At 37.2% G+C, this 24,441-nt stretch overlaps 1 protein-coding gene across 1 annotated transcript in view; it reads right to left on the reverse strand.

Annotated features, from left to right (window-relative positions):
* Positions 1–1,831: 1,831 nt before the first annotated feature.
* ANKRD31 (ankyrin repeat domain 31) overlaps positions 1,832–24,441 on the reverse strand; it is an 87,768-nt gene continuing 65,158 nt past the window's right edge. The window contains exons 21-26 of the mRNA XM_075741194.1: positions 23,427–23,523; positions 20,113–21,166; positions 17,745–17,885; positions 17,101–17,197; positions 13,696–13,893; positions 1,832–3,311 (exon numbers count right to left, since the gene is read on the reverse strand). Coding sequence (XP_075597309.1) covers positions 3,160–3,311; positions 13,696–13,893; positions 17,101–17,197; positions 17,745–17,885; positions 20,113–21,166; positions 23,427–23,523 — 1,739 coding nt within the window. The 3' untranslated portion in view covers positions 1,832–3,159. The remainder of the gene's footprint in view (positions 3,312–13,695; positions 13,894–17,100; positions 17,198–17,744; positions 17,886–20,112; positions 21,167–23,426; positions 23,524–24,441) is intronic.

Here is a 24,441-nt window from a genome sequence, read left to right on the forward strand (position 1 = left end):
CAGCTGCTGGACAACTCACCTATGAGTTACTCTGCTATAATAATATTGGTGTAAATGGTAAGACTTTCTCCCACAGATGAAGCCAAAGCTTTAGCAACAACACCTCCACCCAACAAACAAAAAAACCCCAAAACCCCAACACAAAACCCCACATATTTATGTGAAAAACTTAAGAGTTCTTTGAATTCTGTTCCATCTTTGAAATGTTTCACTTCCTTCGTCATGTTTAAGGTTCTTGATATGGCCAGAAACTTAATTCAAAATCCAGATCATTTCCTGACTGATTACTTGACTGCTGGTGACCAGAAAAAGGGCCTGAATCTCCTGTATGCAGTTGTTCATTCTCTTGATAATTTAAACAGGGTATTTTTCTCCAGTTAAGCTTTGAAAGCCAGAAAAAGTCTTTGCCTTTGCATCATAATGACAAAACACTCACCAACTGCAACTGCTCCAAGAATTTATCCAAATTCCTATGGCAACATTATTCTGTATCACTTCTGCCTTCCCCCCCCCCGCCCCGCCCCTTAGTTGCACTTCCACCATCAAAACCCGGAGCTGTATTTGTGCACTACAATACTTTAAATACCTTTCCAATGCTGGCCTTCATTCCCACGTTTCTCTTACGTTAACTCCTCTTGCTGGCTATAGTTCAGTTTTGCCTGGCAAGAAGTTGCAACGTTTTGTGCTGATCCTCTGCCTAGAGTGAATTTAGCTCTGTCCGCATCTTTGCCTTTCTTTCTTTTCTCTTTTCCCTGTACCTCCCTTGCTTATACCTTTTCATAACCTCTGGCCTGTGTTATTCAGGAGGTCAGCTTATCACATTGGTCCCTGCTGGCCTTAAAATCTATGAATCTTGTGTTGCATTGTCTGCCTCCCAGCTGCTTTTCTTCCTTCTCACTCTCATTCTTTTGTTTTGCGCCTCGCATTCTTCCTCACTGGTATTAATCTTCCCACTGATTTTTTTAATGCCACCTCAGCAATAAATAAATAAATAAATCTGTAGAAATATGAATCTGAATTTGTGGCTTTTGTTCACTTCATCATCTCTCTCTCCTCTTATTCCCAGCAGGCAGAATGTCAGGGGTTTCGTATTCTTTGCATTTTATGTCCTTTTTACTTTAGCCTGTGCCACACAAAGTAAGTGCTAACTCACAGCCTAAGAGTGCAGAAGGGGTCTACTAAATAAAAGAACTGAGTCATGAAAGGAGCAGGAGGGGCTGGGAGAACTAACCATTGCTGTCTGCCACTTGTGAGCAGAAGCTTTACTACTCTGCTGTAGATAGGATAACTAACAGCTGCCTATCTTGGACCTGTGACAACAGCTTATATTTTTATGCAAAAGTACACTTTGCATAAATTTAAACAGAGAAAACAAAAAATCCTATTCATGATGGTATAACTTTTTGCCATCTCTTAATGGGTCCTCACATTAAGAAAAAGATTCCAGTAGGGAGAATAGGGAAAATTCACAGTTAAAAGATTTGGGAAGCAGCATCCTACATTTCTTACTCATATTAAAATGTATGTTGTGAAGTTAACACTTTCCTCAAGATAGTTATATAAAATATTGAAAAAAAAAAACCCTGGTAGCTTACTTTTTCATATAGCATCAGTAACAGACAGTGGTTTTCATGTAACACTTTGCATTTTTGTCTCTTTGCCCAGCTTGAATCAATCAGATTTTTTTGTCACTGTATCTTAGGGCTGCCTTAGGTCATGTAATCACGTTACTATAATGGACTAAAAGTATTACTGTCAAATCCTCCCAGTTTTTATACATTAATTTTATTAGCTTGTAACGAAGAAAAAAGTCAAACAAAGGTGTATAATTCAGAACTCATTTTAACAGTCAAAAGTCTTTCAATTTTCAGTCTAAGTGGAAGTGTAGTATTTGAATGAACATTTCCTTTAATCCAATATGCCTTCAGGTTTGTTTTGCTGCTGCAACTGTGAGACCGCTCCATTTGCTTTCTGTGCGCGAAGTGACCTTTATGAAATACCTGTCACTCAGTAGCCGCTAACTTTTTTGACTTCCAGGCACTTCGCATTTCTTTATCCTTACAGCCCATCAGGCTATGATTGCTCATGCATCCTAGGGCACAGTATTAGCTCTCTGCACATCAGACCCCTCTCTCTTCCCTAAGCCACCTTCTGTTTAAGACACTAATCAAATCTCTGCAGAACAGCTCTTCGCACTCCAAATAGCTAGCTGAGGTTGTTATGTATTGACAGGAGATATTTCTCATCCCATTCACTGGAGTTAGGAGTAGCAGGTGCTATTATTTCATCTCTTCTTAGAATCCAGAGAACGAAAGAGCAAGAATGCCATTTGAATGCAGATAACGCTCATGACAGTCAAATGTGTTATAAATATGCTACTGAGGCAGATTCACACATTGTAAAACTAAAACAAATAGAAATCCTCCAGAGATAGGGGTGAATATCTAATATGTTATTAGATGGAAATTTCCTGTTCCACGAACAGGCTAACTGTATTTCCTGCCACATGCAAGCACATTTTCTGCCTATCAGAAAAACTTGGCTGGAACACGAATGGAATTTCCCTGAGCACTTCCAATGGCTGAGATTCCTCTTTTAACGCCTCCTGGCAGCCACCCCCTTCTCAAATATTTGTATATATCCACAGCACATAAAGCAAAGCTGCTGGTGATTTTCAAAGCTGCCCATCTTGATTTTTTGCCTAAGCTAACAGCTTATGTTATTACACAAACGCGTAGCCATTTCTGATAGCATATGCTCAGGCAGAGCAGTTTCAGGCTTAGGTACAGGAAGTGACTATCGGTGTTGATACCTATCTGCTTCTGCGCAGCCCCATCAAGCATGGGCGCCCACTGAAATCAGTGGAATTTCATACAAAGTTATTAACCTGCAATGTAATTCACAATGAACACCAGTGTGTAACAGTCCTAGTCTACTTCCCCATTTCTTAACCTCACAGCGCAAAATTCACTATCAACAGTTATCCTCACCTGCTACAAAGTACTCCCCTGTTCCTCACTTACACAATGTTCAGTCCATTCCAAGTGCTGGGCAAATGATTTATCAAAATGACAGTAACAAAGCACTTCTGGTTCTAAAAGCTCAGATGTTTACTTTTAAGTGATGATGAAGAAAAAAATGTTAGCACTCAAAAAGTCTTTAGAAACCAAAATCTTCACATCCTTTGTAGAAACTCCAGTGCTTTTCCATTAGAGGGCATGGTAGAAACTCCTCTTTACATACCACTACTATCTCATGGAATTGAAGAAAATGTGTCAGACTTCCCACTGAGTTGAACTGGACAGAAGACCCTGTTGAAAATGAAGGCAAATGATTACAGAATATATACTACAGTAATGAAAAGCAATCACTGGCGCTATTATCTAGAGACGTGTTAACAGCTCATTAGAACCAGGTAAGAGTTAGGATCCCTTGGAATCTGAAAGGTGTCCTAGGAATCTTGTAGTGTAAGACCCCAGCCATCTCACTGGTATCTCTCACTTGCACCCAGACTTCAGTGAGACAAGGGCTGTACTACACTTCATGGTGCTCAGGGTGAGAAGTCAACTGTCCTGGCCATTTCCAGTTATATAACAGGAAAATACAGTTGTTCTTCAGCATTTCTTGAATTTCACATATTATGTCCACAAAGGGCTAAGTGTAGTGTACGTCCCCAAAATTAAGGAATCTGTCTCACAGGGAATGCCCTTCCTACAGTCCCAAAAGGACTATGTAAAAAGGAAGGCGTACACCTGTATACAAGAAATTGCAGGACCAAACAATGAGTGTTTGCAGTATTTCAATATCTGCTGGACTGAAGTAGCTATTGCGATGCATAAACTTAAGGCACTTGCATCAGTGCAGGAGAAGCTGCACCTTCAGTTTTCACTATTAAAATCAGTAACAACATAACACTGTAAAGATCCAGCAACAGGAAATGTTACAAGACATTTTCTCTGTAACACACAGACTCCAAAAGGCATGTGGAACTGCAGTTTCCAGAGTTAACTTGGTTTTGCTCATTTTTCGTCCACCCTTTCTCCCTTCAGTACTCTTGCACAAAATATCAGACCTGTTGATGCAACCACAACCAGCCCAGGACAGAAAAGGCCAGCGTGGGCGGACCCATCACATGTAGCAGATGTTATCAGGAGAGGGAGGGCTATCATGGAAGTAGGGACAACCTCTGTTGTTTTTTCTTTTAAAAACACCACCAGCACCAACAACAAAGTATTCAGACACCATTCAAGTGTCTTGAAAAGCAAAACAGGATAGGTATTTCAGGGTTATTAGATCAGTCAAGATAAACCCTTGTCAAAATGCAGAGAAAACATGTTTGAAGTGACAGCAGCTGGCCATTTAGCTTGCACTTATTTCTGGGCTACCATGTGCCATCCCAAGAGTTTGTCTTTGTTACCACAGTTTTCCAGTTGTGTCACGTACACCAATTCCAAAATGCAAAATATATTCACTGAACTGACAACATCTGTAAGTCCCAATGCTAACAGTGTATCTTGTATGTATTAGACCTTTTAACTCCATGTCTCGGTGAGGATCTCCCTCCATTTCCTGACTTCCAGGAGCTCACCACCCAAAGCAGCAAAGTGGCAAACTGCTATGAGAAATGAGCGGTCTGTGTTCAGAAATGCAAATACAGAGTCTTGTGTGTGAGGATGTATATCGTTCCACACCCACCCATGACATCTACAGCAAAACTTCGACTCCAGTGAGAACAGGATTGCATTTGGTATCTTACATCCTCAGTTCATCTTCAGCATGCTTGTGCCATAGCATGGAACAAAAAGCATGATCTGATGTCTAGGGTATATTTAAGTATCTTGGACTGCAACAAAGATGGGCTGAATACAAGTCCCACTCGAGAAGTTACATCACTACGCTCCTCACACAGTCGTTATTGCTTATGAAGCAGCAGTCAGTCACATCAGCTTATGAAGCAGAGTCAGTCACACTCACCTACAGGTGATGTTTCAAAGGGCACAAGCAGGACTGCTTGGATGGGAAGTCACGAAAGAGTTTTAAGGACACCTTCACGTAAAAATTATCTTAAAAGTAAGTCTGGGAATTTTTTATAAACTAAACTGGCAGAAACTGAGCTGAAACATTGTCATTAATATTGAGTCTACATTGACATGACAGGCATGATTTCAATCTGTCTTGATTTGTTGAAAAAAGCTTTTTTGTTCTGAAAGGTCCACCCACATTTTGTATACAAGTATAGGAAAATTTCCTGGCAAAGTCTGAAGCTCATTTCATATTCTGTTTTCAGAGATCATAATTGGAGAAAAGACATTGTTTTCTTACCTTGAAAATGCTACTCTCAGCACTCTCACTTATTTACTAAAATTTTTCAACTCAAATTTGAAAGTGTAATAAAAATATGACCAAATAAATCTATTGACATAACCTTTTTCAGCAGCAGACAGCTTGCTTTGCTGATTCCTTTGGGCCAAATTAATGTTTTACCTATTGCATTAAGATTTTGTTGATAAAATATCAGCATTCCATCACAAAAACAACTTTGCCTGAGTGAATAATTAAAATCTCTACTCTCTCTAATCTCTGCTTTTCAGCAATTTCAGGTAACAGTCAACAGTTACCAAAAGCACAGTAATTTATACATCCCAAAGCTGTCCTCCTCAGTTCTGACATCTATGTTGGCTATCAAAGTTTTTATATCCATAGAAAATATTTTTTTTTTTCCCAGTAGGGCTGGATCAGCATTTGAACATTTAGTCCCTGTGTTTCTTCTTCCATATTCCAACACAGCCTACTAATGTCCTTCCCATTTTTCTTTCTCAATTCTTTTTCCCTTTTCTCTCTCCTTTTGCTTACTATTATTTTTAATCTTTTAATATCCACTTTGATGTTTCCTTTCTTCCTTTGCTGTCTGTTAGCTCTCATCCCCTTACAAAGGACCAGCAGCTCACAGGCTGTAAGCAGCGGAGAAAGGCTATCCAAAACTCATCTTAGTGTCTCGGGTACAGAAGAAAGCTTAGTAGAGCAAGACACACAAAGGCAGGGTCTTTCTCTGCTTTCCTAGCCTTGCTGTCCTTTTAAGTGCTCTCAGCTTTCTGCCATCTTCATGAACTACAAGATAAAGTATCAATCAGTACCAATATCAGAATGAGCTTTTTTTCCATAAATCTGGGGAAAACACAAGTGGTCTCCTGATACTTTTTCCATCCTGCTTGCAATAGCTTTTCTGTCTCTGATGGCATCTATTTTAGCCTTACAGTTCTGAAACCATTCTGTTTCAACTTGTGTTTCCATTTTGTTACAGCTTTACAAGACCTTGTCTCTGTGGCTTCTGAAAGGACCGGAAAAGTACATTTAAGGAGAATTGCCATTAGTGATGCAACTATATAAATGTCAGACCAGAATCTCCAGTTGCATAAAGGTTAGTCACCAAAGATTGCCACTTCTATGCAGAATCACCATTCTCTGATCTCTAAAATGGCCCCTGAAAGATCAGTTTTTAAAAATGGCTATCCCACCCATATCCTCCTTATTTTTCCCAAGCAAGAAAGTGCTAGAACTATCCAGAGATATGGTTAAGCATTTTATAACTATTTTACTTCTGTAAATTATTTGTAAAATGAACTTAAATGCTCTTGCAGTTTAAGCAACATATTTGGGTCAATTTACAGGTATCACTAAATCCAGTTTCAATACTTCTGTAAAAGAGGTAAAGATTACTATCACATCTGAGGGAAAGACAAACTGTTTTGCATTGTCTGTGGCAAAGTCACAGACAGGAGATGTTATTCTTCTGACCCAAATGGATCTGGTTCAGTGCAGCTAGTCTTGACGTGGGCTACAGATGCGTAAGCAAAGAGAAGATCTAAGAACAACACACTTGAAGGTGACAGCATTTGATCTAGAGTGCCACAAGGGAGTATTTGGAACGAAATCTGTCTTAAGAGCTTTCAAGTTTCTTTGGCCTTATCCACACTCCTCTCAAGAGCTTAGAATCAGAGAAGACCAGCTAAAATCCAGGAGTGCCAATAGGCATTGTCCATTCAAACCAAGTAAGGCCTGGGAAATGACAGCTAGCGCCTCACATAAACAACATTTTTGGATCTTCTGACTCTTTAAAGGAGGGCTACTGAACTGAGGCACATGAATTCTGTCCATGCTAGTGGTAATTTTGAAAATAACTTTTCTTTCAGCTGATCAAGACTTGGTATCTCGGAAGAAAAGACCTGGTATCTGAAAAAATACAATGCTTTCCTGGTAATTTATTTTAATTGTTCCCCCCCCCCCAAATGCTTTTGCTTTTCTCCAGGTCTCTGCACAGTTCTTGAGTCACTTCACATGATATACATCTTAATTCTTTTTTTTTCCTATGAATGCTAGAGTCCAAAGGTCTCTGCCTTTACAAACCAATAAGTAAGGAGTGATCTTTTTCTAACAATCATCAGACATATCGTGCCAGTCAGACACCTGAAGTTAAGGAGTCCATCCCCTAAAAGATACAGGCCAGCATGGATTTTGGCTAATTGCTTCATGATCCTCTGTGTCCACCCCCATCCTGATTTTGAAAGTACTTTTTCACCAAGAATGAATTTATCAAGTGATCCTAAATTATGCATGCTGCATTTTTTGCACTGGTAGTTATGATCCTTTGAAAAAAATCAAAGGTTATTTATAACATCTTATGAAATAAATAAATCATTTCAGTTTGGAAGCTACCTAATGGACTATAATGACGAGATACTTCATAGCACAGCTATAACAGTGCCAGATGGACTTAGAGCACCATCTGATAGTCCCTTAGTCTACAGCTCTTTCCGTCACATTCCAGACACAACTCACCATGAATGATCTGCAGGTTCAGTTCATCATTTGCCTATAACTGGAATTTGTATAGCAATAATGTAGAACTTAATTTGTACTTTCACAGTTCATTATTCTATTCGGTTGCTTCAAGATAAAACGCTAAATTTGAGAAAGTAACATTTCTTCCTCCACTCAATAAAGAATAGTATTCCTCAGAAATTCATTCTTTCTTTTTGTCCTCCAGTGAGATTGGCAAAAGCAATATCGTAAAGCAGAAAAAAGATTAGCTATCTAGAATAATTCTTCTTTGAAAGTATTTCATAACAGTGGCCTTTCTTGTTGCACTTGATATCTGCATAGAAAAAGGACTTGCAGGTATGATTAAAGATCAAGAATTCATGCCTTTTATTCTAAAGCATCAGTTTCAAGCCTTATGCTGAAATCCTTTTAATTATTTTATGCTTCATGTGGCCGAAAGTATTGTTCCTGCAACACGGACCTGAAGATGTTATACTTTTTCGAGAGATCCACTTGATAGTAAATCTTTCTAACTGTCTGAAAAATGGACAATATTGACAATACTTTATAGCTTTCTTGCAAGCATTATGTAGGTAAGTGATATAAACACAATATATTATTCCCCATTAAAACTTTTGCCTACATCATAATCTTATACAGTAACTGGTTTTTCTCTTCTAGATATATTGGGTATACGCCTCTTAGCCAGTAACAAATACTTTATAGGATATGATATGATACATTCTGAATTATTATTCTTCAGGGGCCTTAGATTGGTGTATTAGGATATTGTTAAGTTTTTCATTTAGCAATGCGAGGAACTCAAAACCTCCAATCTATTACAGAAATCCATCAATGTTACAATAACTTATCAGAGAAGCAAAAGAACAATTTAAATCTCAGTGGCCTTCTTTAGTATAGGTGTAACATGATATTTTTTCCTCAAAAAGTGAGAGAGATGATATGGTATTTTTTCCTCAAAAAGTGAGAGATATATGATTGACATCATACATGCAAATACCAACTGGGAAATACATACAGCCTCCCATAAAAGAGTCTATATTCAAGATTGAACTTATAAGGAAATAAAATAAATAAGTACTTTTAAAATAAAACATAATGACTGATTCTCACACAAATATTTGTGTGTGTATACATATATATATTATACAGCTGTCCAGATGGTCTTTCAGTTTCTCGATTAAGTCACTCTATTTGAATATGAAATTACCGAGTTCAACAACAACAAATGCATACATGAGTATCCTTATTAAAAGGCCCTGAGATTGCTTTAAAACGATTCATAAGAGACTATTTCTTGGTATGGCTAGCAGGGTGCATGTTCCCACCACACATTTCTTTCTTTTTAAACTTATTATTTTGAGTTACTATTGTATACTTGATTATGTAATTCTTTGCTTGTATACTCATGTGGAAGGAAAATATATGGTTCTCTCAAGTTATTTCTAACAATTTTCAAAAATTTGAATTTAATGTGCCAAGATAGTGGATAAGAAGCAGTTCGAGGGCCAACCTTGGGTAATTAAAACCAGAACACTTTAAAATTCTTGCAGTTTATACCACACTGAGATGCAGATGGGAAGAAAAAGAAGACAAAGTATAAATCAAGTTTCAGCTGAGGTAAGAACAGCTATTTGATAGAAAAAACAATAGTTTGTGTTTTCCATGCACTGGCAAAATCTACAGAAGCTGTGACTCATTTGGTGGGTTTTATGTACAGCCTCAGAAAAACTTCTAGAGCCTTCTCTTAGGCTACTTTCATGTGGTGATTTAAGGACTGAAGTGTTTTGTTTAGAAGCTTTCTCCCAACTTTGATAAAAGTCACTCCTGAAAAAAAATAAGAAGTGCGATATAATCTGAACGCTCACCCAGATAAGATCAGGCAGTCTCCTAAATGCTTTCATTTGACATTACTAGAGTGTGGTGTCAAAAAAGTCAGTCTTCTCTGTTTCAAGCAAAGCAATAGCTTCAGCTACTGCCTCTTGGAGCTTGCTGTTTGTCACATTGCCTTCCATTTATCACTTTCACAAGTAAGATAAGAAAAGATAGATGTGTTCCAGGAAGATTATCTACAACAGTTCTGTTTGTCTTTTAGTCTTCTTTCAGTCTCCATGGGACCACCAAAGCAGATGAAAATGTTATAGTGCAGCTGATGAATTAAGAAGATGGGTCAGTTATCAAAGAATTTCTTTTACAAAGTGTTTCACAAAGTAAAATGGCTAGAAAGCCAGTGTTTAAAGCTCTTGACTAGGAGTCAGTTTACTTATTTTTAGCCAGGCTTCTCAAGGAAACAAGGTTTCTGTATGCAAACAAAAACGGGCAATGGTTACAAGTTTTAACAAGCAAGATTCCAACTAGATATATGGGGAAAAAAATCCACCATGAGCATGGTTAAGCGCACGAATATGTTGCACAGAGATGTTGTGGAAAGTCCATCCTTGAAGATATTCAGAATTTGACCAGACAAGGCACTAAGCAACCTTATCTCACTTGGAAGCTAGTCCTGCTTTGAACAGGCAGTTGGACTAAAGACCTCCAGAGGCCCTACCTCACCTACATTAGTCTATGGTTCTGTGCCATCACAATGTCATCTAGGTACTTTAGAAGTGATTTGCCAGTTTCAGAAAGACCTGACTGACAGATAAGAAACACAGTCATTAAATTCTTAGAATTGGCTTCCATGGCATGTAGTCCTTGAGAGCTACTTTTTTTTTTTTTTTTTTTTGGCCACCTAAAAGTGAATTTTGTCTGTCTCTTGCTGGCCACATAGCTCAACTCTGAGTCAGTCATGTGACATTCTACCTTCTACTTTGCTGACAGTCAAATAAGAGCAGGTAGAGGATTTTGGAAAGGAAAAGTGTGCAGATGGAGGAAGCATATACTTCAGTCATGGTATGTAAAGTTATTGGAAAATATAACTTTGTAAATTCTGCTACCAGAACTATGTGCTTTGTGAAGTATGAAAGTACCTTGAGCAAATGCCTGGAACTTTAAAGTACTGGAAAATACTTTTAAATATTTTGTCTGCAAGCCATAAAGAAAACAGGATAATAGCTGCACCTTGAGATACCTCTGAGATGGAAAAAGATTATGGATATTTGTCTACAATCTCATTTTGCTTCCAAAGTATGAAATACAAAGAATATATAGTTAATCTCCCTGTCTTTTACAGTCACATTAATGGGGACATTGTGTAGTTGATGAATATTCTGCTATAGGTAACAAGGAAAACACATATATTAAGTGCTAGGGTTTTGGTCTTGTGGGGGTTTTGCTTTGTTTTGGGTTTTTTTTGTGGTTTGTTGGGGTTTTTTAAAACTCTTCCAAGTACTTCAGATATACAGAATCAAGCTCCTTTAAGTCATGTAATTTTGTTTAAAAAATAAATAAAATTAACCTTGGGGTTTTGAGTTTATACCTTGACTTTTTAATTACTAAATGACATTCATCATCTTCTCCAGCTTTCCTCCAAAAAAATGAAGATAAGAATAGCAGAGTTTTTCAGTGAAAGTAGTTTCTGACATAATTGTCTGAGCTTAAGCAGAATCTGGGGCTCTGAACTGGAGTACTATGCAGCACAAAATATATTGCAAGCTTTTGAGAATGGGTAATGTGTCTTTGCATTATAATTACATGGAGCTTTACACATATTGCAGGAAAAATATTCTACAATAGGCTAGATTCGTTGTTTGGACTAATACCAAAGTAATATCTTCAACCAGTTCAAAGATGCATATGAGATCCCTCTTCTGAGGAGTTTATAATTTAATGGAAGATTCTTGCAAATATGCACATGAAATGTTTACTAGTAGCCCAATTTTACACCCATCTAGGAGGTACTGAAATACTTAATAGCTTCGTTTCCTTCTACTGGAACAATTCATTTGGGTTTAAATATTCTCCTGCCAAGTCAGCAGTTTCAGCATCACTACTTTGTACTGGTGCACAAGACAAGAAGATAAGATTGACTAGTAAGAAAACTGAAATTAATTACTCTTCTATAATTTTCCCAGACTAGCGAAGCCCAGAAAGTAAACTAGTTAAAAGCCAATTTATACAGCTGAGCTTTACATTCAGAATTTATTTAGTGTGAAGTAAAGCAGCAAAGGCATTGCATATCTCACTGGTTCTTTGGAAATAAATGTAGAGGGCAAACAAATACACCAAATCTGTCTATGGGCTATGTGGTTTCTCATGGCACTTCCAAAGCTTCATTTAAGAGACTCAATGAAATACTCACCCTGAGACACTTGTTTTTAAAGGAATGTCCTTCTTAAGTGCGAATTTGCTTTTCATAGTTTGCTTTCAAAAATATTTTTTGTCAAACTATGAAACCTGAGAAGCTTCTCCTCAGAACTGGATGCAAAAGGTTTGGGTTCTGTAAGCCAGAAATGTGGTGGTTAAATTTTTTAAGGGTTATACTGCATGTTAAGCAGTTTCTTCCTTCAATTAACAGAGTAATTGTAGTAGATATAAACAAAAATGTATATAGGGAACAACATTTCTGTGAATTTCCAACTTAGCAATTTTTATTATATTATGAATCTTTATTTTTGAATAATCCCTACTGTCTGTTAGCAGTTACCTTTGCTACAAAATGGCTCTGTGCTCTTCCTATAACAATTTCCACACAGGACTGAGCACTGAGATGATAGGGTGTCAAGGACAATACATGCTACATGACCATTATCTTGGTAAGCAGCACTATAACTAGTAATTGTGTTTGAGAAAACACGAATATGGCTGTTCATCTGTTCAGTAGAGAAACATAACTTTTATGTAGCTTTTCAATTCATATAAATGGGCAGTTCCACATGAGTTTTTTGATACATAAATGTGAAAACAATCTACTACACAATCTATTTTCTGTAACTTTAAAGACCATCTCCCTCCAAATATTCTGCCCTGGCATTTAAGATACTAAGTCTATTCGCTTCTATCAAAAAAAAAAAAAGTGGGATAAGAAAGCATTTTCTGCAGAGGATTCTCAGCTCCAGGGTTTACTTAATCCTTTGCACTGCAGCTGCAGGGCCTATGCATAGACTTGCAGAAGCATAAAGAATTGCTTTATAGTGTGGATACACTTTCAGTTTACAATGGCTGACACTGATTAGGCACTTCACCTCTGATTTGCTTTTTACTGCCTCCCACAGCAGACCCGACTCAGCATGGTTGCACACTTCAGCGCAAAGTGTTACCTGACCTTGGCACAGTGGGAGTTTGAGCTGACCACCCTGACTTTACGCTGTGGTCAATCAGGGTCATTCCCCTGCAGTGTAATCAAAGGTGGTAGAAGCAAAAATACTAGGACAGAGTGCAGTAAGCACTGTTCAAGTTGTATGAATATTACAGATAGGGTTTAATGTGCAATCAGCATAAAAATGTAATACTGAAAACACAAAGTTACAAGGTCAGTCAACTCCACAAAGATCAGAGCATCTTCAGGAACATTTCCACTTTTCCCTTTAAATTAGAGGACATGAGATTATTCGGCAACACTTTTGTATCAGATTTCTCCATCTAAATCCAGAAGACATTTGTCTATGCTATTATATTGTGGAGACATTTAACTGAGTACTTAAAATGAAACAGTTATTCTGTTAACTACATCAAAATAAGAAAATGTTTCTAGTTTGGACACAGGAAAGTCAAACACACTGAGCTCTGAAAAACTTCATTATTGGGTCATTTAGATCAATCCGACCCATCAGCAGAGTCATCATTTTTCCCCAGCACTCTCTCCTCCCACGCACAAATGAATTCCATGCCACTTACTTTCTTTTTCCTTTTGTATCTCTTGTATAGCCCTTGCACCTACCATTAGGTTTTTTAGGCAGTTAAAAAAAAAATCTTAACTTTTAAATTTCCTGGTAACAGCTGCTTCTCTTTCAGCACATTGCAATGTTTTCACAAGTTCTGTTTGTGGCAAGGATGGGGGTTTTGGGTGCATACTGCTCAGGTCAAAGATCCCAACAGGCTGAGCAATGGAGACAGTACCAGGACTCTGGTGGTGTTGGTTGTGGTTGCTGGGGTCCCTTTTGATAAAATTCTTTCCTGAGAGCATAAAAAGATCAAGACAACTTTGTTCTAAAACCAATCAGTATTGTTTCACACTGGTGGTTTAATGCTCTGAGCTGTTACACTTTTTAATTTTCTTAAAGGCACATGCTGAAATTTTCACTTAGAAAATCCACAGCTTTCACAGCCTTACACCACCTAACACACATAAAGGCAAATTGACCTTCCTCTGCTCCTTTACCGCAGCTGTAAGGCATTCTCTTTTTTTAAAATATGTCTTCCTTGTCAAAATTACATTAGATGCCATGCAAATTTAACTTGAAAAGTAGTCTACTAAATATATGTGTGTTTCACTGCTTGCCTCAAGAAAAACAGAAACATGATATCACATATATCACTGCAAAACAATTATAATTTGCTTTCATGCTTAGCGGCTCATTTTATGGTACATACGTGAAGTAACACTAACATAAACCTTCTGATACAGCTCCCATGGTTCAGCCATTAGGAAATCATCTGGATTCCCTTTATTCCACACAACTTTGGGGTCTTTCACGAACTAAAGGTGAGCAAGAGTTGTTCTAATCTTTACAGGTGGCTAATGGTTATTAAAGGCATTAAGGGATTGCCAGAGCACAAGAATTGCACTAGTCATGCTGTTTTCCAATTACCATTTTCCTGAAATAACAATCTGAAAAATGAATGTACATATCACACTTACTGAAACAATTGGATATGCTTTTATTTTAAGCGACTTTGCTGGAATTTCAATGTGAAATATCTAACACCAACATCTGCTCTGCAACTGACATCTGCTGTTCAGCTGACATCTGCTTCTGAATCCTTGTTATTCTTGGTCATTTTTAGCAAACATTATGTCATCATTACATGTATCAGAAAGCACAGAGGAATAAATTCCCAGCCATATAATCACTGTTTCTTCTGCTTTCCTACATACAGATAGTCTAAAAGTACTGTTTATTTTCTCAATGTTTAGTTCTCATTCAGACCTGAATACAGTAATTCCTGCTTTCCGCTAGCATGATCCTAGAACAGACTAAAGGCTCAGATTCAAAGAAGAGACATAAAGTGAAATTTAGTTAGGATTTAGATGGCTAATTCCAAAATCGCAATCTTTATAGCCTCTGTTAAATACCTACATTGGTCTGAGACTGCTTTACTTCATGGAGTCTCCAAGTTTTTTTGCATTAACATTCCTCAGATAGATACCTAAAAATCTGCTGCTATACAAACCTTGAAGCACCTTAATCTCAACCACTCTGAAAAGCTGGGACATTTCTCACGCTGACAGCCACAGACCAGTAACTTCCAACTCCTTCACCTGTCTTGTCTAGGGTCCTTGATTTGATCGAGGTTCTTAGGACATGCTTCCTAAATTGGGCTCTATACAAAGTTCAGTGGTAGCTCCTTCTTCCTGTTAAAAGACGGCTAGATACAGCCATTTTCTTAATTTTCTATCATTTTCTTCCCACTTCTGCATCCTCTTTATATAGTAGCTCAATGAACACTGAGCTAAGATACAGGAAGCTGGAAGGAGTGTGGACTACTTAAGGGCTAGTTAAAATAATTGCATTCTCCTGCAAAACCCTTCAAATTATCAGGACCCAGTTTTCTTTAATGATGCTCCAGGATGCACAGAAAAAAATTCAATTCATTAATACAGAAAATAAAAAAGAAGATTGATTCTTTACAAAAGCAGGATAAACTTCTACTATAAAACACACACAGGCTGTACGTATATTAGAAAGATAAAAGAGTGCCTGGGAATGTCCCCAGGCAAGTGGCACAGAATAGCTCACATCCACACAAGCAAACTTTTGTGTGCTTCTGAGTAGGCTGGCTGGAGGCAAAGTGCCCATTGGGAACAGCCCTTAGAACAAGCTAGCTCCTGAACCAAGCCTGGAAACCATTTGGGAGCTGCTCAACGCCTGCAACCGTTCTCAGAATACAACGGCACAGGTTAATCCTCTTCTGGAATGATTTAAGGCACTGTTTAATTTCCTACTATATATCTGGCCATATAGTATCTGAAACAGAACTGAAACTGAGAGCACTTTGGCTTTCCCTCCCTCAGTTTCTCACCTAAGGCTAATGGTTAGGCATTATCATGATGTTAAATTACACGTGACAAAAAAATTTCTTTAAATCCTCTTTCCCAGATTACCCTGGGCTATTTGTAAAAAACATAGGTGAAAACCACTTACTGATCTTCAGGCTGATTTTTGTTTGTCAAGAGTATTTTTTGAATAAATAGATTTCTCTGTTTTAGAAGTTACAATGTTTACCACAACTTTTCCACAAGTGGAATATTTTACAGGAACTGGTGAAATATTCAAAAGCTATTAAAAAGTTAGGAGACTAAACCCATTATTGAGTCATTTACACCTTAAGTTACTGAAGCTTAAACTTAAGTTACTGGATGCTCTTAACCTGCAGCAAATAACAGTAGAAGATGGTAGTCTGAATATCAAATTAGTTATTTTAAATTACTATCTTTTAATTTACTTTTACTATGTTAAGAAGAGACCAAGCCTGGTATCCCAGTTCACGTGAAGTGCAGTGTCTCACCAAATTAACAGAACCAATCACAAAAGCCCAAAAGCTTTTCGGACTCCAAGTACAACTGGCTGTCAAAGGGACTTGGGTTTTCCTGGGAATACATTACTTATCAAAATTAGGCTGAAGTTCTTAAGTCTGACGGGGAGTTCTGAAAAAATTGTTCAATGTCATTTTGTCATATGAATGCACTCTGTTTCTTATGACTGTTTATTTTTAGAGAATAAAATATCCCCCCAGTTATTACTGTTCCTTGGGCATACTGGGATTTCCACCAACACAGATTATTTAAAGTGATTTTAAGATGTACATGCAATTAAAACTTATGCTAGTGTATCTGAGCTTTCAACAGAATAAAAAAGTATTAAAAACTTCACTATATATATTTTTAAAATAAAATGTCACATAAATATATTTACATAGCAACCAAGTAACTAGTAATTATTATCTTCACATAACCAATTTATAGAAGAAAAGAAACGTACTTCTTTAGACATCATGTGTAAGTTCTGGCTCTATTTATTTTTCAAGTCCAAGATCTGTGATAAGCACATAGCCCAGAAAAAAATCAGAAAGTAATAGAGGAGTTTTGGAATTTAAGCTCTTTAGAAATCACTTTCTGCTGCTTTCAGTCATGGTAAATATTAGACTTTAAGTGGTACATACCCAATGGCTCTCTTTCTTGTGATGGTAATTCCAGGTCACTAGAAACTGACTCTTCTTCAAGAAGAAGTTTTGACAACTGTGTTCCAAGATATGTAACCTGTACAAACAAATCTAAATGGATCTAACTGGTCATTATAATTAGTTTTTTCTGATAAAACTCTTCTTATAAAACTGAGTTTATGCATTTAACAGTCTAATTTGTATGTCAAGATCAAGCAGAAATTCTGCTAATTTGAATTCTAAACTAAAAAAGCATGATACAACCCATCTGCACAGCCCTCTAAACTGCCAGTATTTTTGCAACCTTTGTCCCTGACACCCTGGCATTTCAACAAGCTTGCTCCTTTTTATTCTACCTTTGAGCTTTTTCTGTCAGTCTCTTAATCATCTTTAAAACTACTCTTTCAATGCACTGATAGCTTACAAAGTGGGCATTCCACATTCTCTCAATACTCGTGACTAGTTCATCACTGTACAGCTATAGCTATGTAGCTCTTTCTTTGCTGCTTATTCATTAAGAGTAAGAAGACTTTTGAAAATTTAGGCTTGTACCGTCTTTCACTTTAAGAACAGTAAGGAGACCCAGATTAGAGATATTTGTTATTGCCATTTGTTGCTATTTTTAGGAGAAAAATCAGGCCTACCTTATTCCACACATACTTCCATGTCACAGAAATATCACTTCCTAGTATGTCTTTAACCCACTGAACTGGATTCTGCAGTATTTGTCCCTTACTGGTTCTGATCTTGCCATTGTTTAAGAGTGTGGCTTTATGCCTAAATTCCTAAAAAAGAAAAATAAAGAAATTTTCAACTCATAAATTAACAAATCTGAATTAACTTCCTTAAAACATGAAAAAATGCTAAAGAACAAAGTAGCTGAAAAGTTGGGGGGGTTTCAGCTGTTTTTCTCTGAAAAAATGTTAAAGAATTTGATGCCACTGTCATAAATGGTGGTATGTAAAATAAGAGGCTTTAGTCCATCAGAATAAGATGTTTTGGCCACACAAACACTACTGTCAGAGGAGAAATCTCCCTATGTGTGTTTATCAGTGTGTATTTGCATCTCAGTTCCTCTCACACATAACAAGGCTATTATGTGTGTGAATAAATTAATTTGCAACAGTGAACTCAGGAACTCATAGTAGGCAAGCCTGTGCAACAAGAAACTGTTACTCAAGTGCAATCTACCTTACACACGTAGAACAAACACGTCTCAGTGAAATTCCAGCAAGGATTCAAAGATGAAACGTATTTGCATAAAAACTCCACTTGTCAAGGGACATCGCTTACATGTTTTAGGAGGAGCCCGACAGCCTTCTATTATGCAAAATTAAGTATAAAAGAACTTGTTACTGCCTCTTTGACAATACTAATACAGCCCAGTTCTGCAATCATATATACACCTCCAGAAGCACAGCTTATAATTGTTTATAGTTCAGTAAATTATGATTTTGTTATACTGGTCTCAGTTAGCCTAACACAGCTAAATGCAAAAATTAGCTGTTGATAAACTGTATTAGAACAGTATGGTTGCTTAGCATGCGTGAGGTTAAACAATCAGAATAAGAGAATGATCCACCAGCAAATATTGAACTGTCTTCTGCCATATCCACTGGCTTGGGGTATCTATAAGAATTTAAATTAAGATGTTTAACCCAAATATTTTGATGAACACTCACTACAGTTCACAGTTCACAGCTTAAGTCTACAGCATTCAACGAGCGCATTCTGCCTGTCCAGAGATAACCTTAAGTAAGGACTGCGTACTAGTGGTATGTTGTTATCAAGTACATCTCTATAATGATAAAGAAGGAAACTTTACCGATCATCTCTTTGCAACGCAACAGACACAGGTTTCTAAACTTCAATCTCTATAGCACTGTCTTCCAAGACATAAATGAATGTCATTTTCATTCTAGTAAAAATCACTGACTTCTCTACACTCCAAACATCAACATTTCAATACAGAGTTATAATTCCTTAAGACCCACATGAATCAAGCTAGTATCACAGATAACAGTCTTGAGAAATGACAGTAAGCATACTGAATTCTTCATCCTTCCATTTAGTCATCCTGAGGTTCAGAGAAATATTCATGCCCTTTAAAGAAAAGAAGCATGTGTATGGATCTATGACATCGCCCAACGTAGAGGCTTGTGACTTACTCACGCTGCCTTATGTTACAAAATACAAGACCCCACAAAATGGTAACTCTCAGCAGAAGAGCATTCCCAAGCAGATTACAGGTACAGAAAAAGGAGTCTTTTCTATATTAACTACACCTGGTGAGTTGGCCGAAAGAACCTTTCATGTTTTAATCAGTATGTTGTCCTGGAAATTAACTAGCTTGCAGCTGGGAATTCATTCAATAATTTCATCATTTGCTCAATACCAAGCCAGTCCGCTGACAGCTGCTTTGCAAATCTGCTCTGTATTTGGAGGCACAGGGACATGCTTAAATGTATCAAAAAAATAAGTTCATTTTTCTTTTTCTTTTTTTTTTTCAAATACAGTTCATACAAGAGTGTAAACTATAGAACCAGCTGGCATGTAAGCAAGTAATTTTGCATATATTAATGTCCATCACAGCACTATGAAATACTTGATGTCACATTTCTTGATTTGGGAGACTTGATAGTTGCTTCCAAGAATCACATTAAGTCATAAAAACTTTAATGTTCCCGCTCCTTCCAATATAAAAATCAGATACTATACAATATAGACCAACCAACAATTTCACTCTGGTTCTAGCAACAAGAAATGTTAACAAACTGCTAATGCAAATTAAAACAAATTTTACATATGCAATATTCTGGATGTTAAAATTATGGGCTGACAGAAGACATCGTTCATAGCATTTTCCTTTAAAACTCATAAAAGGTTATCTGTAACCAATGAATAAAAATTTTCAATACTAAGTGCTGAAGATGTAGACTAAACCACAACAACTGCCATTTCATTTTTTTTCATTATATGCTAATATTAACATTATTATATCTCAACAATTACCTGCAGTTTGAATTCTAAAACATCTTCTCCTGGCTTAATCCTTCCCAATTCAAGTAGATCTATCAATTGAAGCTTTTTCCTACTTTTTCTTCCATATCTCACTTGTTTCTGTTCAAATCCCTGATTGCTATAGCTCTGGAAAGATTTCTCACTGAGGTTTACTGGATAATCCGTATTTGAAGTAAGATTTGTAAGCACCGAGCTGGCATTAAATGAGTTCTCATTACTCCGAAAGATCACTTGCTGCGGAGTATTAGGGAAATTCTTTGTAGATGTTGGCAAAATTACTTGCTGCTGCTGCTGGAAAGCTTCCTTCTTATGTACATATCTGCGTAGATCCTCCTTTGTAAGAACTTGCCAGCAGTCACTGCCTGGCTGACAGACATCGTTATTGACAACAGTGCTTCGGGGTTCTACAATATTTAATGCATTGGTCACTGAAGTGGGATTTAAAGACTTGTTTCCTTGTTCTGCAATTGCTACACAATCAATGTATTTTTGCTGTAAGCACTTTGTCTTAGTAGTGGAAACAGTAGGTTGTAAAGGCAGTGTTACCACTTCTACAGCATTTGTCAGCTTTGACGTGTTATTGAAGGGATATTCTCTTGCCCTGTTTTCGGATGCCAAAGCATGATCAGAAGCCTCTTTGCTTCTAATTGCTTCTTTATTTGCTCCTGTCTCATCCAAGCAGATGTGTGGATGTTGGCTGCATTCCTGAGCTGAAAATCTATTTTCTAAAGAGAGATGTGCTTCTACTCTGTTTCCATTAGGCATGCTGGCACCAAGCCCCATACTAAATGTAACTACATCAGGACACATGATTTCATCAGCAGTTAAACTTTGTGTTTTATCACTTCCACAGGAAATATCTAAGTTTGAGATTTGCTTCTCTGAACATGATGCACTGAACACTTGTTTTGTTTTTCTGTAATTTTGTATTTTACGGAATAATTCTTCCTGGTTTTGGGCAACAGTCAACAGATTCCTTTGCCTAGAAGCAAGGTTAACTAATTGTTTCTTCAGTGCTCCATTTTTAAAAGATTCCACTGAAGCCCTGTAGAAAATAAAAAAGTAATAATAATGACACCAGAGTTACTGTAAGCACAAAATAAAAAGTTTGGTAGACATAACCCACTAAGAACAGGAATATGTTCAAAAGACTCTGCCAATACCTAAAATTTGAATAATCTTTTTATAGCATCAGTTCAAATACCAGGCTTATGCACAACAAATTACAGAATCCCGTCTAGAAGTAGGAGGCAAAGCATCAAAACTTTAGTAATAGCATTTTCCTCTATACCACACTTAATTCATAGAATTGAAACTAGATCTGTATTTTCACTGGCTGCTCTTCTGTCACCGCAAATCACAGTAGTTCATTGAATTCAATGCCTTTGAGGCTGTAATTTGGAGCCTTTTAAAATGAGCTCAGGGTGAGCTACTGAAGGATGATACTAACAGAATTTTTTCACGGTGTACACAACAAAACATTTTGTGAAGCCACAACTGTAATAATACCACATGACCATTAAGAAAAAAGGACAGAGCAGTTCAGGATGTTTTGTGTTAGTTTGGGAATGTCTCATCCACAGCAGAGGTGCCATGCAAGTAACACCATCCCAGTCTGAGAAGAGAGAGATTGTTGAGAGGATCAGGACAGAGGTACAGCAAGACTAGTTGGTGCAGAACAAGTACAGCCAAACCACAGTGTGACAGTAATGGTGTCCGTACTATGATATTCCTTGCTATCACATGTGTTTAGAATCCATAATACAATCAAATATCAGATATACTCAATCACTGATATGAGTAAGCCTTGACAACTATGGACTCCTACACAGGCCAGTGAGGCTCCACACACTTTTCCAGCCGTGTTTCTCCATGAGAGGTTTGTTGCTTTATTGCTATATAGGTACAGAAGAAGCTGCAACTGAAGAGGTAAAGATAGTGTGACTGCATGAGAAAGGGAAAGTAATTTACAGCCACTAACAAATATGGTACTTTTTTTCCCTAACTTTTCTTAGGTGAAAGATATATGTTAGTATCTGCAAAGGAACAGACACAAACGGAAAAGTGTTAGTAGTATCTCTCCTTGGGCCAAGTAACTGAACAACAGAAAGATGGAAAATGTGATGATGCCTTCTGATCCTCTGTATGTGTTATGCATTGTGTAACAAAAGCTTACATGCTAATTAGTTAAAATAAAATGTTCACCATATAAATAATAAAAAGGAAATTTAATATAATTTGGCATGTAGCTCATTACTGTTGATGGATACCTGTTGCATTAGCTGCAACTAATAATACTCAGAAATATTTACCACTTCACTCTAAGTTTGTGGAGATATTAATTTTACTGTTCTTGTTTCTTAATTCAGTCACCAGTTTGTTCACAAGGATGATTTGGAACCCTAACTTCTATTCACATAAAATCCTCTCTTTTTTATTTTATTATCTCTGTAATCTATGTATCTTACATTTTATAGCTGGCAAAATGGTCTGTGACAGAAATGTTTGTCTCTTTGCTCAACCAACCTTTATGTTTTGCCACGGAACAACCTGAATGCTGTACACTGTTGCTTTTACGTAACCAAATACTGTTCACACAAACAATATGTAGATATCCTCATCAGAAGGCCTAGAAGCATCCATTGAAGATGATGACACATTGTTAGCTGAGCATTCACTATATGACCAGCATTCAAGTAGTTCCTCTTAGAAGGAAGTAAAAAGAGACCTTGTGAGAGCTAGCAGCAGGAAGCTGACAATTCACATAGTCCACGCTCACACTGAAGTAAGCGCTCCCAGGTCACATTTGAGGTGTCCTCACAAAAAAAGGAATGTTTGCAAGTATGCTTCAAGCCATTGCTCTAAATGGGTCTTGTGGGCTGTTGGTGGAACGCTCCCAATCTAGTGCTAAAGAAACAAAACTGGAGGCAGGGACACTAAAAGTAGTATCTGAGTTGCTACTGCTCCATAATGCTGCAAAAGTAATCTAATTGCTCAGTACTCTCAATTTCCTCATTTCAGCTTAGGTATTTTTCCATACCTTTTGTATGTTGATTACCTAATTTCAGTGCTCACTGTGTGCACAATAACTAATTAGTATTCATTAGCTAAACCCTGAAGTTCTTCCTTGGTGTAAACTCTTATTGGAGGTAACTGAAGCCAATATAGATCATGCTTCCACAAAATCTGAATGAAAACCACACAGTTTTACTTTCATGCTACTGTATGCTAGCTTTCTAACAGCCTCTATCACTATTGCTTTAAAGAATAGCTTCCTATAAATACAATCCTTGTTTTCTACTCACCTGTATTTTTTAGCAAGGCTATCCCTTTCTGCTTTCTGTTTTGCAAGCATTTCATTCAAAGTATCTTGCATCTGAGACAGCCTTCGGATATACACATCTGTCCAATATTTTGATATAATCAAAATGATGATGCAATAAGCAGTAGAAAGTAATTATAGTAATAACATTTTAGTGTAGCAAATACACAGCCGAAGTATGAAAATATTGTTAGAGCAGTACCTTATACTGTCATGCATACGGATAGCTCTTTACAAGTAGACTACTTTTAATGAAATTCTTCATAGGAAGATATAAATACAAGTTTAACTTAAAAGGAAATAGCCCAAGTACTGGAAAATTTTGAAGTGCAAGTGCCTTGTCTAGGAAATTACTAAGAGAACAGGATAGATTAAAGAACTGTCCTATGGATGATATGAACTGATTTTTTTTTAAGTTCTCTTGTTGCAAGGAGCTACATAACATGACAATTATATGTGAGGCTACCTGCAGAAGTTACACAATCTTAAGAAAGTGGCTAAAACCTTTATGTTTGAAGTATTATAAAATAATTTAATGAGCTCAGACTGTTCCAAGTTACATATAATGGTAAAAACCTATGCATCATAGTTTTGCATAGTTTCAAATCCATACTATAAAATAAAATCTATTATAAGTTGTCCCTTTTTTTTAAGGTATATTTTTCTAAAATAAGAAGAGCAATTATAAGTTCTTCTTTATATGCCCTATTGCCCTGGTTTCAGCAGGGATACAGTTAATTTTCTTTCTAGTAGCCAGTATTGTGCTGTGTTTTGGATTTAGGATGAGAATAATGTTAATAACACACTGATGTTTTTAGTTGTGGCCAAGCAGTCAAGGACTTTCCAGTTTCCCATACCGGCCTGCCAATGAGAAAGCAGGGGGCACCCAAGAAGCTGGGAGGGGACACAGCCAGGGCAGCTGACCCGAACTGACCAAGGGGATATTCCAGACCACACGACGTCATGGTCTGTATGTAACTAGGGGGTGGGCTGGGAGG

Source organism: Balearica regulorum, chromosome Z, assembly GCF_011004875.1.
Source record: "Balearica regulorum gibbericeps isolate bBalReg1 chromosome Z, bBalReg1.pri, whole genome shotgun sequence".
Taxonomy (NCBI): domain Eukaryota; kingdom Metazoa; phylum Chordata; class Aves; order Gruiformes; family Gruidae; genus Balearica; species Balearica regulorum.